The sequence below is a fragment of the Marmota monax genome, unplaced genomic scaffold (assembly GCF_021218885.2).
Source record: "Marmota monax isolate L192 unplaced genomic scaffold, Marmota_monax_Labrador192_F-V1.1 WCK01_AAM20220418_F8-fsc00285, whole genome shotgun sequence".
Lineage (NCBI taxonomy): Eukaryota > Metazoa > Chordata > Mammalia > Rodentia > Sciuridae > Marmota > Marmota monax.
The window spans coordinates 1,576,916-1,591,465 of NW_026695045.1; the positions used below are offsets into that span (position 1 = coordinate 1,576,916).

General features: G+C 42.3%; 1 protein-coding gene across 2 annotated transcripts; it reads right to left on the bottom strand.

The window, feature by feature from the left end:
- Nucleotides 1-97: 97 nt before the first annotated feature.
- On the bottom strand, nt 98-14,418 carry LOC124081510 (translational activator of cytochrome c oxidase 1). 2 transcript variants are annotated; one of them, XR_006848061.2, is made up of 6 exons: nt 14,148-14,418; nt 12,329-12,435; nt 10,707-10,834; nt 9,847-10,024; nt 9,269-9,561; nt 98-4,823 (listed from the first exon to the last, which is right to left on the bottom strand). XR_006848061.2 is itself a non-coding variant. In XM_046427708.2 (5 exons), the coding sequence occupies exons 1-5, from the start codon at nt 14,416-14,418 to the stop codon at nt 9,361-9,363; spliced, it is 885 nt and encodes a 294-aa protein (XP_046283664.1). In that variant the 3' UTR covers nt 4,870-9,360. The 2 variants fall into 2 exon arrangements, 1 of the variants encoding a protein (XP_046283664.1); XM_046427708.2 differs by lacking the exon at nt 98-4,823 and having other exon boundaries at nt 4,870-9,561.
- Nucleotides 14,419-14,550: the final 132 nt, after the last annotated feature.

Consider the following 14,550-nt stretch of genomic DNA (forward strand, 5'->3'; position numbering starts at 1 on the left):
GAAAAACAAACCGCTGGTCGCGCAGCTCGCCCCCCTGTCTGTCACTCACTCCAGCATCCTCCAATCCCAGGCAGCTGCAGGACCTTCGCACCACCCCCACTCACTTCACCAGCCAATAACGAGAAGGAAGTCAGCTACCCCTATTGCCCCCCTCCCCAGGCTCTCTCCCAACACCCTAAACTCTTTCAGCCGCCAGCTAATCATCAGCACCACACGAAAACTAATCCCGCCTCCTCCCTCAGGATGCCAATGGCCAAGCAAAGTCGGTTTCCGAGTGATGTCTGGCGCCTGCCAATCATCAAAACATAGCCGGTTTCCCGTGCTGCTAGCCAATCACGGAGAAGACTTCGAGCCTCAGTCTCTGCGCATCTCTAGCTGGAGCTCTCTCCAGCTCTTCCCGGGAGGTGTGGGCTGCTCCAATCACAGCTGCGGTGTGAAGCTCCGCCCACATTCCCACCTCCCATCAGTCATCGAAGGCTCCGCGAACGCGCGGGCTGGCGCGGTTCCCAGCCGGCTACTCTGGGGCTGGGGTTAGGAGGCGGCCGCCAGGGCCATTGGGCCTTCCGCCCTTCGGTTCTAGGCTGCCCCCGTGGTCCGGACGACTCCGGAGGCCAGCGTCTTGCTCCTCCCGGTGTTAGCCCCAGGGAAGGGTCTGGCTCTGAGCTTCGCGTCGTGTGGCCACCTCTGCGTCCGATCCCTAGTTAGTCCTCCCCGCAAAGACGGGGCTTGCCCAGAGGAGGGAGGTTTCGCCACTGCCTCCCTTTCCCTGGGTCTCAGACCTCCGGAGCCACACCCTTGGTTCTCCGTTTCTCAGGACCCAGAGGTTGGGGTAATGCTGAGATGTGGGTCACAACGTTCTGTGAATTCCGCCAAAAGTTCTTTTGGAAAATAGTGTTTTTTTTTTCTAGTTATTAAAACTAACAAAAGCATTTTGTATTGAAAAAAAAAATAAAAACACAGAAAACTACAAAGAAGAAAACTTGATATCTAGCCCAGAGATAATTTTATCTATTTCCTACCCAGACATAAGTTTGACAAAAATGGCTTCATATTGTTTCCTAATGTGCCACTAAATATTGTTCTGAATCAATTGTACCGGCTGCATGATATTTCAAAATAGTGACCATAATTAATTTTCCCAACCCCTCATTGTTCAACATTTTATACACCCAGATCTTCCGATTCCAAGTCCGCCACAATTAATGTGGGCTCTCTTCCTCTGATCACTATTTCAGTGAAATATGTCAATGACTCCAGAGTAAGCTTCCTCAGATAGCATTTTCAACAGGCACCTAACAACCTTTACTGGGGGCTTGCCTTGAGTGTCAAATTCCTTAAGAATTACTTCAGCTGCTCCCTTTTTCTTACACCCAATTCCTAATATTTAATTAGCCCTTATGTCCTGCTTTTCCTCAATACGTTTTTAAAGTTCATATTCCCACCTGATTTAGGTCACCACTCAATTTACTGGAGTTCTCTATAATAATCTCCCTTCTGGGATGAGGAAATAAAAGGGAAAGAAACATTTGTCAGCCATTCTCTATAGGCCAGGCATGTCATTTCATTTAAGTTCCATGTCCAAGTGATGGAACCAGGATTCATACCAGGTCTGTCCTAAAAGCCATGCACGAGTTCAGTGTTTCTCAACCTATTTTTTTTCCATCATCCATCCGTGCCAGGAGAAAATTTTAATCAATTAACTTATTAATTTAGTTATTTATGGTGTCTAGGACTGAATCCAGGATCTTGCACATGCTAGGCAAAAAGCTCTAACAATGAGCTACATCCCAACTATTTGTTTTTAATGCTACTAGGGACTGAACTCAGGGTGCTCTACCACTGGGATATATCCCCAACCTTTTTTTTTTTTTTTTAAGACTATGTGTTACTTTTTTTAAATTGTCAATGGACTTTTATTTTTATTTACTTATTTATATATGGTGCTGAGACTTGAACCCAGTGCCTCACACATGGGGGACAAGCACTCTACCACTGAGCCAGAAGCCCTGCCGCCCCCGCCTTTTTAAGAAATTTTTAGACAGGTTCTCACTAAGTTAACTAGCCAAACTGGCTGAGAATTTGTGATCCTCCTGCCTCAGCCTGGGATTACAAGCCTACACTATCATGCCCAGCCCCTAGTCTGAAAATTTTAATTACTTAATTAAATTTAAGCTCTTCCTAATAAAATATATTAAACACTAAGGAATAAGATTTTGTCAGATGGAGCTGGGGGTGTAGCTCAGTTGGTAGAGTGCTTGCCTAAAATTCACAAGGCTCTAGGTTCAATCTCCAGCACGACCAAAAAAAAAAAAGATTTTTGTCAGATGAAGTTGAATTCTGAAGGTCATAAGTCATTGTAAAGTCTAAGGGTTTGTTTTTTTTTTTTCTTCCAACTTTGACAATAAATTTTTGTCCCATTGAGGACAATATCACCCTGTTAAGAATGCATATAATAGGCCAATGCTAGAAGTCACCATCTGCCAACCTGAGGCCTAGATTCAGGTCTTAATTTATTGATCTTGAGATCAACAAAAAAAATTATATATCGGGCTGGGATTGTGGCTCACATTGAGTGCTTGCCTATCGGGCAGGATCCGGGTTCGATCCTCAGCACCACATAAAAATAAAGGTGTTGTGTTATATCCATCTACACCTAAAAAATATTTTTAAAAAATTATATGAATGCCAGAAGAAATCTAGTACCCACTCTAAGACCTGTATCTGAAGGCCCAAGAAGCAGCTTCTCTTGGAATGTCCAATATATGTATCCAATTTAACATGTTCTACATAAGAACTCTAGATTCTTTTCCCCTTCACCCTAAACTCTGCTCCTGTTTTCCTAGTTGTTAAAGTACAAACCAAGAAGAGGCTTCCTTGATTCTTTGTTTTCCTAACAAACATATATCTAAACACTTAGTATATATTTTCAGCTCTCATTTCAAAATGTATCTGAATCCATCCAATTTACATCGCCACCAAACTAAAATACACCCTCTCTCTCTCCTGGATAATTGTCCCAACCTCCTATCTGGTCTGTTTCCTCTGGGCTGCCCCCAAAATAATTCTCCAGCAGCAACCAGAGTGATCTTCGTTAAATATAATTCAGATCATGCCACTCCTTGCTGTCAACCCTCTAATGTCTTCCCAACACACTCAGAATAAAACCCCAATTCTTTGTCACCAGGCTCAGCAGGAGCTGACCCCAGCCATCCTCTCCAAACTCTTTTACCACTGCCAGCCTTATACCATGCTGGCCTCCGTAACATTCTTTGAATCTACCAAGCTCTTTACCTCAGGACCTTTGCACTTGCGATTTGTTCTACCTGAAGTGCTCTTCCCCAAGATATTCCCGTTTCTGTACTTCAGACGTTTCTGTACATCTGCTCAAATGCCAATTCTTAAGAGTAATCATTCCTAGACACCCCATCAAAAATAGCCTTTCGGGGCTAGAGTTGTGGCTCAGAGGTAGAGCACTTGCCTGGCACGTGTGAGGTCCTGGGTTCAATCCTCAGCACCACATATAAATAAATAAAATAAAAAGATCCATTGACAACTAAAACTTTTTTTAAAAAGGGCTGGGGTTGTGGCTCAGCGGTAGAGTGCACTCCTAGCACATGCAGGGCTATGGGTTTGATCCTCAGCACTACATAAAAATAATAAATAAATAAAATAAATAAATAAAGATATTGTGTTTAACTACAACTAAAAAATAAATATTTAAAAAATAGCCTTTCTTCCATCATTCTGTATTTCCATATTTTGCCTTATTTTTCCTTCATAGTGCATGAAATTATATTGCTTCCTCCAAATACAACAAATAAAATCTGTGTAAAACCTTACTGCTTTATCATCAGCAATTGGAATAGTGCCGTGCATGTAATGAACTGCAACACAACTATTGAGTCTTCAGCTGGATAAAGCCTTCTGATTTCCCTTCTACCTTTCTTTCCCCTGCCTTTTTAGTGGGCTTCATTTCCACTGTTGATCCCTCAACCAACCATCTCAAACATTCCCTTGCTGCAATTATCATATGTGCTGAGAATTCCAGAATCCAAACTTCCTCTCTAGCTCTGGCAGGTCCTTCTGAGTTTGAGATATATATCACTCCTTGGACTTCACACAGGCACCTAAATTCAATTCTACAGATCCAAACTGAACTCATCATTTTCCTCCCTTGTTCCAGTTTCCACCTTCTGTTCCCCAAGTAATACCTGAGTTATCAATGAGCTCTTGCTCCCCATTTCCCTTCCCTCACCACCAATCTTGACCATGTCTTCAATCTGTCTACTTGGATTACTTAGTGTAACAGTCTCTCAATGTGTATTTTGCACCCCACCCCTCATTTTTTCAGGAAAAAAACTTAGCCTAAACTTCCTTAGCTTCCCTCTAGGAAGCCTTCCCAAACACATAACTCCAAGTCTGGGTTAAGGCCCTCTGACGTGCTCTCAGAGCATCCAGTACTTCTTCATCCACACACTTGTCCCACCTTGATGTAATTGCCTTTAACAAAGGAAGCATACTGTCAGGCGTTGTTAGGGTAGGGATCTAGCTCAGTGGTAGAATACTTACCTAGCATGCACAAGGCACTTCGCTTTTCTTTTCTTTTTTCTTTTTTTGGTAGCAGGGATTGAACTCAGGCACTCAACCACTGAGCCACATCCCCAGCCCTATTTTGTATTTTATTTAGAGATAGGGTCTCACTGAGTTGCTTAGCACCTTGCCATTGCTGAGTTAGTGATCCTCGTGCCTTGTCCTCCCGAGCCACAGGGATTACAGACATGTGCCACCATACTCAGCCAAGACACTCTGTTTGATTCCCACTACTGAAAGAGAGAAAGGGGGAGAGAGAGAGAGAGGCTTTCATTCAAATTAGTAAGTATGCCTACTATCTTTTATTTCATAGAACATTAAAAAAATGTGTTAAATGAATATCAAATGGGGATATCAGTAATTGAATGTAATTTCCACAAATATACCCAGCACTGTTTTTTATTTTGAGAGAAGAGTATCACTAAGTTGCTGAGGTTGATCTCAAACTTGTGAGCCTCCTGCCTCAGCCTCTCAAGTTGCTGGGATTATAGGTGTGCATCATCAAGCCCAGCATCTATCACCTGATCTGATGAACATTCTTTTAATTTGGAGGTAAAGTAGAATATATTTGGATTACCATTTCAACTGGTTAGTTTGTCTGTGTCATCAAGGTAACATACACTTCATAGCAGATTTTTACAACTATTGACATTTACTTCTAAATAAAAATTGCTTTTTCATTTTGAAATTCCACTTCTATAAACTCATCACAAAATATATTTTACAAGTGAGCAAAGATTAAGAACATTCATTACAATATCTTTTGTAAGTAGACAATAAGAGACTGGTTCAATAAATTATGGCACATTAACACCAAAGAGTATGAGGTAACTACTAACAAGAATGAAGAGACTTTTTCATACTAATATTAAAAGCTACCCAGAATATCTTGTGAAGTGGAAAACAAACAGGTTATAAAGTGTATAGGGTGATCACAATTCAGTTTTAGAAAATGTTCATTCATATTTAATGGGGAAAAGGCCAACATTTATTAAAAACTTAACTATTGCCAGGCACCATTTTAAGTGCTTGACAAATAGTATAGGTACTGTTATTATTCCCATTTTACATATGAATTATCAGATGCAAAGAAGCTAAATTCTTGTCCAAGGCCATTAGTGACCCGCAGAGCTAATTTCCTGGAAGACTGGCTCCAAAGAATAGAATAACATAGATTGCTAATGCTGGTTGTATCTTAGCAGGTAGGTTTAGATGGGACCTTTGTTCTTGTATATTTCTGTAAGGCTTAACTTAAAAAAAAAAAAACAACCAATAAATTTCAGCTGGGTGCAGTGGTGCACTTCTGTAATCCTGGCAGCTGGGGAGGCTGAGTCAGGAGGATTGCAAGTTCAAAGCCAGCCTCAGCAACTTAGCAAGATCCTGTCTCAAAAAAAGGCAGGTGTGTGTGTGTGTGTGGGGGGGGGGGGGCTGGGGATGTGGCTCAGTGGTTAAACACCCCTGGGTTCAATCTTTGGTAACAAAACAAAATACTGTTACCTTTTTGGTATAGACAAAAAAAAAAAAAAGGTAAAAAAGGAAAAAATGCTTTTCTGTTCACTGGCTAGGCATGGTAGAAGAAAGTGATTTAGTCAAGACTAGTGTGTAATCTATTATAGCACTTGCATATGCTAGACCTATTGACATTTTAATTTTTTCTCCTCAATATCTCCAGAGGAGTCTGCAGGAATTCAATTAAAAGTCTGGGAGTCAGGGGATCCTAGGGTTTTGAGATTTATTGACTGCTTTGCTCTAAGTTACAGAGGGAAAAAAGTAACTCAACCAAGGGGTTGAATTTCCACAGTTGGTTAGAGGCAGAGTCCTCTTTGATTCAGTCAGGGCCTCTGGCAGAGGGAAGGCAGCTCCACACAATAGCACTTATTAAAACAATAAAGGCAGTGGAAAGAGCCTGTCACAAATGCTTCCATTCCACCAAAAGGACACTTGAATGTAAGCCTAATGTGGCTTCAAGTCCTTGAATGACTTTGTGTTGCTAAGAAAATGAACAATAATAAGGTAAAGCAAGTCAGTTCCAGACCCCATTCTTCTGATTTTTTAAAATATTTTTTTAGTTGTAGATGGACACAATCAATACCTATATTTATTTTTATGTGAACCCAGCGCCTCACACGAGCTAGGCAAGTGCTCTACACTGACCTACAACCCTAACCCCCCATTCCTCTGATTTTAAGGTCTATCTGGCTCCTGCATACCCAGATGTGGTCTCCCTGGTTAGAAAATAATTTGTATAGGTTTTGTTTTTTAAGTATGTCCCCTAGTTAAAAGATAATTTAAAAAAAAAAAAAAACAGTAATAAATGATTATGTAAAGATCTTCTGACAAAAATATTCTTTGAAAAATAATTTTTAATGGCAGCATAATACCTCATCATATCGATATGACAATTTTTATTTAAATAGCTCAAGATCTCTTTACCAGATCTAGAAACAGCAGAACAGGTTCAAAAAAGGGTTCCTTCATTTCCTCTTGTACATTAACTGCAAGAGACTGCGGGATACCGCCAGGGGTCAGTGCAGAGCCATCTTCAACAGAAGCTATTACCATGCAATTCTGCAAGTAGCCTTGATGTAAGAAAACTGGTTATGCAACAATCCATATTAATAAATTCTATCTACTAGGCTAGAGGAAGCCAATTCACATTATTATATTATTATATTATTACATAAGAGTAGGCTTCCTTATACATATTTCTCAGATTAAAAATGATCAGTCTTCCGAATTAATTTATATTTAACATTTCCAAAAATAGAGATACTTTATAAACAATGTCTATTAATATAAGACGTGGTGTTAGAACCTGTTCTCACCTGCTTTGTGTGAGATCAACTGTGCATAATATACTTGGCTTATTTGATACAATTGTTGGGTATGAAGCAGCATATAAACTTAAAATTATACTATATTTTAATTATATGTTAATCAGCTGTTTGGATGAGTTATCTCCTACAAAATAAAGAGTTCCAGGTAATAGTTTGACTATGAATAACTAGATACAAGGACATATAGTTTGACATCATCTTGGATTATTCAGTCAGTTTTCTTCCCCACAGCCATTGCTCTCCGGTTGTCAAGGTCATTGTAAAATTAGTCATCTATTGTTCCTAAAAGCTAAAGTTATCATTTATAGTCAATTTGGTTTTGGTTATTTTCCATCCTTATTTACCTGAGGCTCCTTCAGGAAAATTACTATGAGCTCAGAAATAGCTTAAACAACTTACAAGGAGGTGGATAACAGGGATCCAAAAGGCACTCCAGGCCCAAAATGCTTGACAGGCATATGTGGTTGGCCTTCCTGGCCCCTCTGAACCCAGAAGTTACTACCAGGCTTCTGATTCAGTCTTTCACTCTTCCTTCTGTCTCCATGACCTCTTCGGTTCTTAGGGCCCCATCATTTCACATATGGGATGGAAAGGAGCTGGGGCTGGGTGTCCTAGGTACCTGCAGCACTCAAACTCAGCTTGATGATGGCTTTCTGCAGAGCAGCCCAATCTTCTGACAGGTCTACTCTGACCAATCTCAGGACATACAATGGTCAGGAAAAAGGTCCTAGGGAGTCCCTTATCACTGACACCTAATTTTCTACTGGGCTAGAACCTTAAGCTCTCTGGTGACAGAAGGGCACAGAGGCCACATCAAATGAAGATACATGCATAGCACACCCCACTATTGTGGGCAGCTCCTATAGAGAGTAGTCCTGTATTTTCCCTCTGAGGTCACAGGGTGCCAGCTGAACAGTCTGTGCTCTAGATAAGGAGAGTTCTTGTACACTGTAGATGTTTGAGAAACAGTAGTTACATGAATGAATACCAATGTTAAGCCATAAGACCAGTATTAGACCACAGAGTGCCTGGATACAACCATATTTCTATGGCCAGTCAAAAAAAAAAGCAACAAGCTGGGTATAATGGGGTATGCCTGTAATCCCAGATACTCAGGAGGCTGAGGCAGAAGATTCACAAGTTCAAGGTCAAACTGGGCAACTTAGTGAGACCCTGTTTCAAAGTAAAAAGTAAAAGGATTTGGGGGTATAGCTTAGTGGTAAAGCATCCCTGGGTGAAGTCCCCAGTACTACAAAACAACAACAACAAAAATCTGGAATTGAAGGACGGAACTAAGCATGGGGTACTGAAATAGTTAGTCTAGAAGTCCAATACCCAAATGAATGCAGAAAAGCTCAAGAGCCATACAACAGCAATGCAGCAACCAAGATCAACCACTGTCATTATTTAAGAATAGGTTCCAGCTGGGCATGGTTGTACACATCTGTTATCCCAGTGATTCAGGAGGCTGAGGCAAGAGGATCCCAAGTTCAAGGCCAGCCTGAGCAGCAAGACCCTGACTTAAAAAATAAAAAGGGGCTAGGGACAGAGCTTAGTGGTACAGCACCCTTGATTCAATCCCTAATACCATAAACACACACATAGACGTACCCACACACAAAGAGTAGTTTTCAATATATAGGGCCTTGAGGAGTTTACAATTCCCACAAGGGCCAACTACCTGAGATCACAGTCAGACCAGCTGGCTGATCCCACCCTGCATCCAGGAGGGCTTTGAAATACCAGCAGTGCCAACAAAGAAGTCCCAGGAAAGTGTGATTCCCCTGACCTCAAAGCCACAAGAAATGGCCTTTGACCTCCTAACCTGTTAGGCTTCCCACCTGCTTCAGTCTCAAAGATTGCTGCAGATGCCTGTGCTATAGAATGAGCTGTCCCTTGCCTAAGAAGGAGCCCACAAGCACATATGTCCTGGTCATTCAATGTTGTCATAGACATGAATCACATCCTCATAGTTGCCAAGAGCCTGGATGAGATGAGCAGCCTGCTCCAGGTCGGGGTCAGCCAGTCGCACTGTTGAGGTGGGGATGAACTCCAGTGTACAGGACACAGAGCATAAGCCCAGAGAGTCCAGCTTGTTCCTCACTTGATGCAGTGAAGAGGCATCACAAATAAACTAAGGGATAAAAGAAAGTCAGAAGGTATTAAAACAAAGCCAGATAGAACTTTGCAAAGTCTCAAGTGGAACTGCTGTAGTTTAATATATCATTGGGTTAAATTCACAGTTTTCAATATTCTGACTCTTTCTCATCATCCTCAGTAGAGTAGGCCCCTTATCCAGTATTCATTTAATTAATGTTTGTACAATATGTGAACTCTTTTCCTCACCTGTACCCTGGGGCACAGGAAGAAACCAAGAGAGGCATGTTAAGCCCACCAAAGATAGAGGCTTCAAACTCACTTTAAAAAGGTTCTTTTCTTCTTCATCTTCAGCCTCCTTGACATCTTCAGCTCCAGCTTCAATTGCCAGCTCCAGGGCACGCTCTAGGTTCACAGCTTTCTTCTCTCTGTCTTCCACTCCAACCACAACCACCCCCTTTTTGTCAAAAGAATGACGAGCTCCTTCTGTCATTATTCCCCTGAGAAGAAAGGAAATGGGCCAGAGTGCATGGATGCCTTTAGACATTCAGCCTCCACAAAGCACAGACTCTAACACCACCTCTTCCTCACTGGGCCTATAGAGCAAACATGGACATGGAGCAGCTCCCTCCCTGAAGAAGACGCAGCTGCTGCTGGGTAAGGAATAGTCCAAGGACATCCCCACCCTCTATTTTCTGCCCTGATTGGAGTCTGGAGGATACAAAGACTGCTAATTATTTCCTGGAGTCCTAAAGACTCCAGTCCTGGTAAAGCATTTTAAGACCTGACCATTATATAGCTACAAATGGGATAATGGGACAAAGATCCTGTCTACACAGATGAACATGTCTTTTGGATCCTTCCTAGAACAGAATATATTAAGATCAAATCAATTATGCCAGGCTGGGGTTGTGGCTCAGTGATAGAGCGCTTTCCTAACACATGTGAGGCTCTGGGTTCGATCCTCAGCACCACATATAAATGAATAAAATAAAGGTACTGTGTCCACCTACAACTAAAAAAATATTTTAAAAAATTCAATTATGCCAGTGGATTCTAATAAGGAGAAGGTATGCTTATAATTTGAAATACCACAAGAAGTCAACAGTATTTACCTTGCATAGATTAGAACCAGAAGGCTCTGTTCCCTCCCACATTCCTCTCCCCTAGACACACACCTACCCATTCTTGTTCAGGATATGTCGAATGTCTGACTGGCACTTGGAGCCACTGTTAGATAATGCCTCAATGAGCAGAGAAGAGCCACCAGGGCCTCGACCCTCATACAGCAAATAAATGCCCTTAGTTTTCTGCAATAAACAACACAAACACATTTTCCTGTTTCCCAATTCCCTCCTACATGCCAAGTCCAAACCACGGGCACCACAATGTTGGCTTCATAAGATGGGCCTCTAGGCTGGAGCCTGTATTCTCAAGTCTTTATTTCTGTCCCCACCTTCTCAGAGGAGGCCCTAGGGACCAACTTTTGAGGTAACAGAAAATATCACCCCTTCTCAGAAGGGAGTCTGTTTTGGTTCCCTGGTCCCTTGAATAATCAGCCATCTCTGAATTCTGCTTCCTCCCCTCCACAGCCAAATCCCACATCTGTCCTCCCAAGTCACCCCCACCAGGATTCATCCTCCTACATCCTATTTCACATGAAACCCACCTGTTAAGTCTCAATGCTCCTACCCCTGTATTGCTGAGTACTGCTGCATAAAAATCACACAACAGGGCCTTGTCCTAAGAGCTGGTGAAAATAGCATGGACTCAAAATTCAAACACTCCAGAACGCCAATAACCAATTTCATGTGGACTCCCCACACCTCTTACTTATCCCTGTCTATGCATCCAATCTTTACTACTCTTTTCAAGCACCCTGCCCTGCACCTTTCTGGAACTTTCAACTGATGACTTCTCTTACACTTTCACAAAGGAAATACAGGGCCCCTGGGTGGAAGAAAATTGTATCTCTGCTTCTGTCTACATAAAGGCAATATGCATAATGTTAGAGCATAGTTTCTGGAGTCTGATTCAAGTCTGTCATTTTCTGTTTGAGCTAAGTCCAGTCACCTAAACATTCTTTTTTTTTTTTTTTAATTGGTTGTTCAAAACATTACAAAGCTCTTGACATATCATATTTCACACATTTGATTCAAGTGGGTTATAAACTCCCATTTTTACCCCGTATACAGATTGCAGAATCACATCGGTTACACATCCACGTTTTTATATATTGCCATACTAGTCAGTCACCTAAACATTCTGTGCCTCAATTTCCACTTAGGATCATTTTGAGGATTCACTGAGAAAATGCATATAGAGTTTTTAGCAAAGTATTTGGCCTGGCATAAGCACCCAATAAATACTAGCTATTAAGATGATTACTAACTCCTTCACATCATTCTTCCTTGTCCCAGAGGAAAAGGTACCCCTCACAGGAGTTCAACATCCCTGCTCCTCCCACCATCACTATCGCTGTCACCCTTTCCCCTTCTACTGGCTTTTCTTCTACAGGGCATAAACATTTGAAAAAGAAAAATAACCCTTCTTCAAACTAATATCAGGGCTTTCCCCACACTGTGCCCATTCTTTCTATCCCATCCCATCACAGCTTGGTTGGGAAGTTCTGGGTTGTGTGGTTCTGAACACCATCTACTCATCCTGCTCCTGACTGTGCTCCTCCAAACCCCAGAGGCACTTAGGTTGAGAGTGTCTGATAATTTAAGGAGTGTTTGGTAGCCTTCCAAACAGACCCTGTGGGAACTGTGTTCAATAACAAGAACATTAAACTGAAGACACACCTCCATTTTTAGCGCTGCCTCAATTGTTGATTTGGGCATATGCTTGCTGCGACACACCTCTAGGATATTAGCTAGGTGGCTGTTGCTCTCAGGGTCAGGGCCTCCCTCTGAAATAAAGAAAAAAAGTGTCAGCAAAAATATCTCATTACAGCATGGGAGAAAAAAGGGATTTACAGCCCTACTTCCAGCCAAAACAGTGGCAAGTTACCATTTCATTCATTAAAACAATGTATCCATGCTGAGCACAGTGGACAGGCCTGTAATCCCAGCCTCTGAGGATGCTGAGGTAGGAGGATCAGGAGTTCAAAGCCAGCCTGGGCAACAGTAAGGCACTAAGCAACTCAGGGAGACACTGACTCTAAATAAAATACAAAGTAGGGCTGGGGATGTGGCTCAGTGGTCAAGTTCCTGAGTTCAATCCCCAGTACCAAAAACAAACAAACAAAAAACAATGTATCCAGTATCTGCATGGAATATAGGAAGTATTTTGGAAAAGAAATTTCTAATTCTCTGCATCTTTGGGAGTGGTTATCCATTCTAGGTTTTGGCAAACTCTACTTTTCATTAGATAAAATGGTGAGAGACACTGATGATAACAATATCTCCTAGACTTATTAATACTCCTTGCTCTTACTCTATTACTTTGGGCATAATTACTGAAATGTTCACATGACATTGTAAGTATGCTGTCTCTGAGACTAGGGGCTGTATCTCATAATCTTTGTATGATCAGTGCCTGTCAGGAAATAAACATTCCATACTGTTAGTTGAACTTAATATCAAGAATTCTTAGCTGGATATGCCAACTCATGTCTGAAATCCCAGTTACTCAGGAGGCTGAGGCAGGAGAATTCCAAATTCGAGGCAAATCTGGGCACTTTAGTCAGATCCTGTCTCAAAGTAAAAATTTTAAAAGGGCTGGGGATGTAGCTCAATGGTAGAGTTCTTGGCTAGCATGTGCAAGGATATGGGTGATCTCTCAGTACTGAAAAAAAAAAAAAAATCCAAGAGTGAATGGCTCTTGGTGTTAGCCCTTCAGTAAAATATATACATACATGCACACAGAATTCAGAAGAAAAGGAATCAAAAAGAAATACCAGGCAGGAGTTCTAGAGGCAAATTAACATTAAATGAATGCTTATTATGTTCAGTAAACTACTGAAAAGCAGGCCAAATCCATTTTACAGAAAAGGAAACTAAAACCCAACAAAGTTAAGCCACTTGTGCAAGGTCTTGGATTAGTAGAATCCAAGTCTTCCTGACTTCAAAGTCCCTGCTTTTTACAGGATTTTTTTTCTCTACTCCTATGGATGTCTGACACTAAAAAGAATACAGACTTTTTAGGGTAGCTACAAAACTGGGAAAAGATATGGCTGCAAGCCTACCTTCTAAGAAAATATGTCTCAAGAAACCCTAATGAGGCAAACTGGGGCTTAGGCAAGCAATAGCCTCTGCCACAACCTACATGCTACAAGAAGCAACTGCAGAGGGCTTGGGTTTGAGACATATATCTGACCTGAGGATTTGTTTCTATGGAGCTCCTAGCTACAGACTTGGATGAAGTCACTTTTACTTCTTATCTTTCTTTCTAGGGCAGCTCCCTTTTTAACAAGAAAAATTGTTTGGAAGAGTGAATGAGGGACATCCAATGTAGATAGGTTCTGAAGGTTAATGAGGTGGGCAACAGTGGTAATTGGGGGAATGAAAAGAAAATGAAGGTCTCGGGATCAGGGTGCACCCTAGCGCAACCCCAGGAGGCAAGCGAGACAATAGGGTCGGAGAGGGCAGCGGCGGCCAGAAGGGGCTATCAGGTTCTCACCTTTAACCGCCAGGCGGATGCTCAGACAGAGTTTGGAGAAGATGCGACTCCTTTCTGTATCCTTGGGACCCTTAATGTGCCGGACTTTGGACCATTTGTTGTGCCCGGCGAGGGCCGCCGCGGTAAGGTGCAGCTTCTTGCCCGCAACAGGGCCGTAGCCCGGAGGCTCTGGGTGGGAGGCGAACCGAGAAGCCGCAGGGAACCCGGGGCCTCGCGCCCGCAAGCATCGGGCAGCTGTTTTGCTCACGTTGGCGGCAGCCCAAAACGCCATCGGCTCCCACTCTTGGCTGCAACTTCCAACAGCAGCGGCTAAGATGAGCCCGTCCTGTCGGCTGCCGGAACGAGTAGGTTTGGACGCTGAGCTTGCTTCCGCCGGTCACGCCTGTCTGTAGCAGTCTAACGA

Bases quoted from the DNA above. Each gene is read 5' to 3' on its own strand.
- LOC124081510 (XM_046427708.2), bottom strand. From the start codon at position 14,418: ATGGCGTTTTGGGCTGCCGCCAACGTGAGCAAAACAGCTGCCCGATGC. The intron at 12,436-14,147 runs GTGAGAACCTGA...TCTTTATTTCAG, and splicing joins CATCCGCCTGGCGGTTAAAG to AGGGAGGCCCTGACCCTGAG. The intron at 10,835-12,328 runs GTGTGTCTTCAG...TGTTTATTGCAG, and splicing joins AGGCAGCGCTAAAAATGGAG to AAAACTAAGGGCATTTATTT.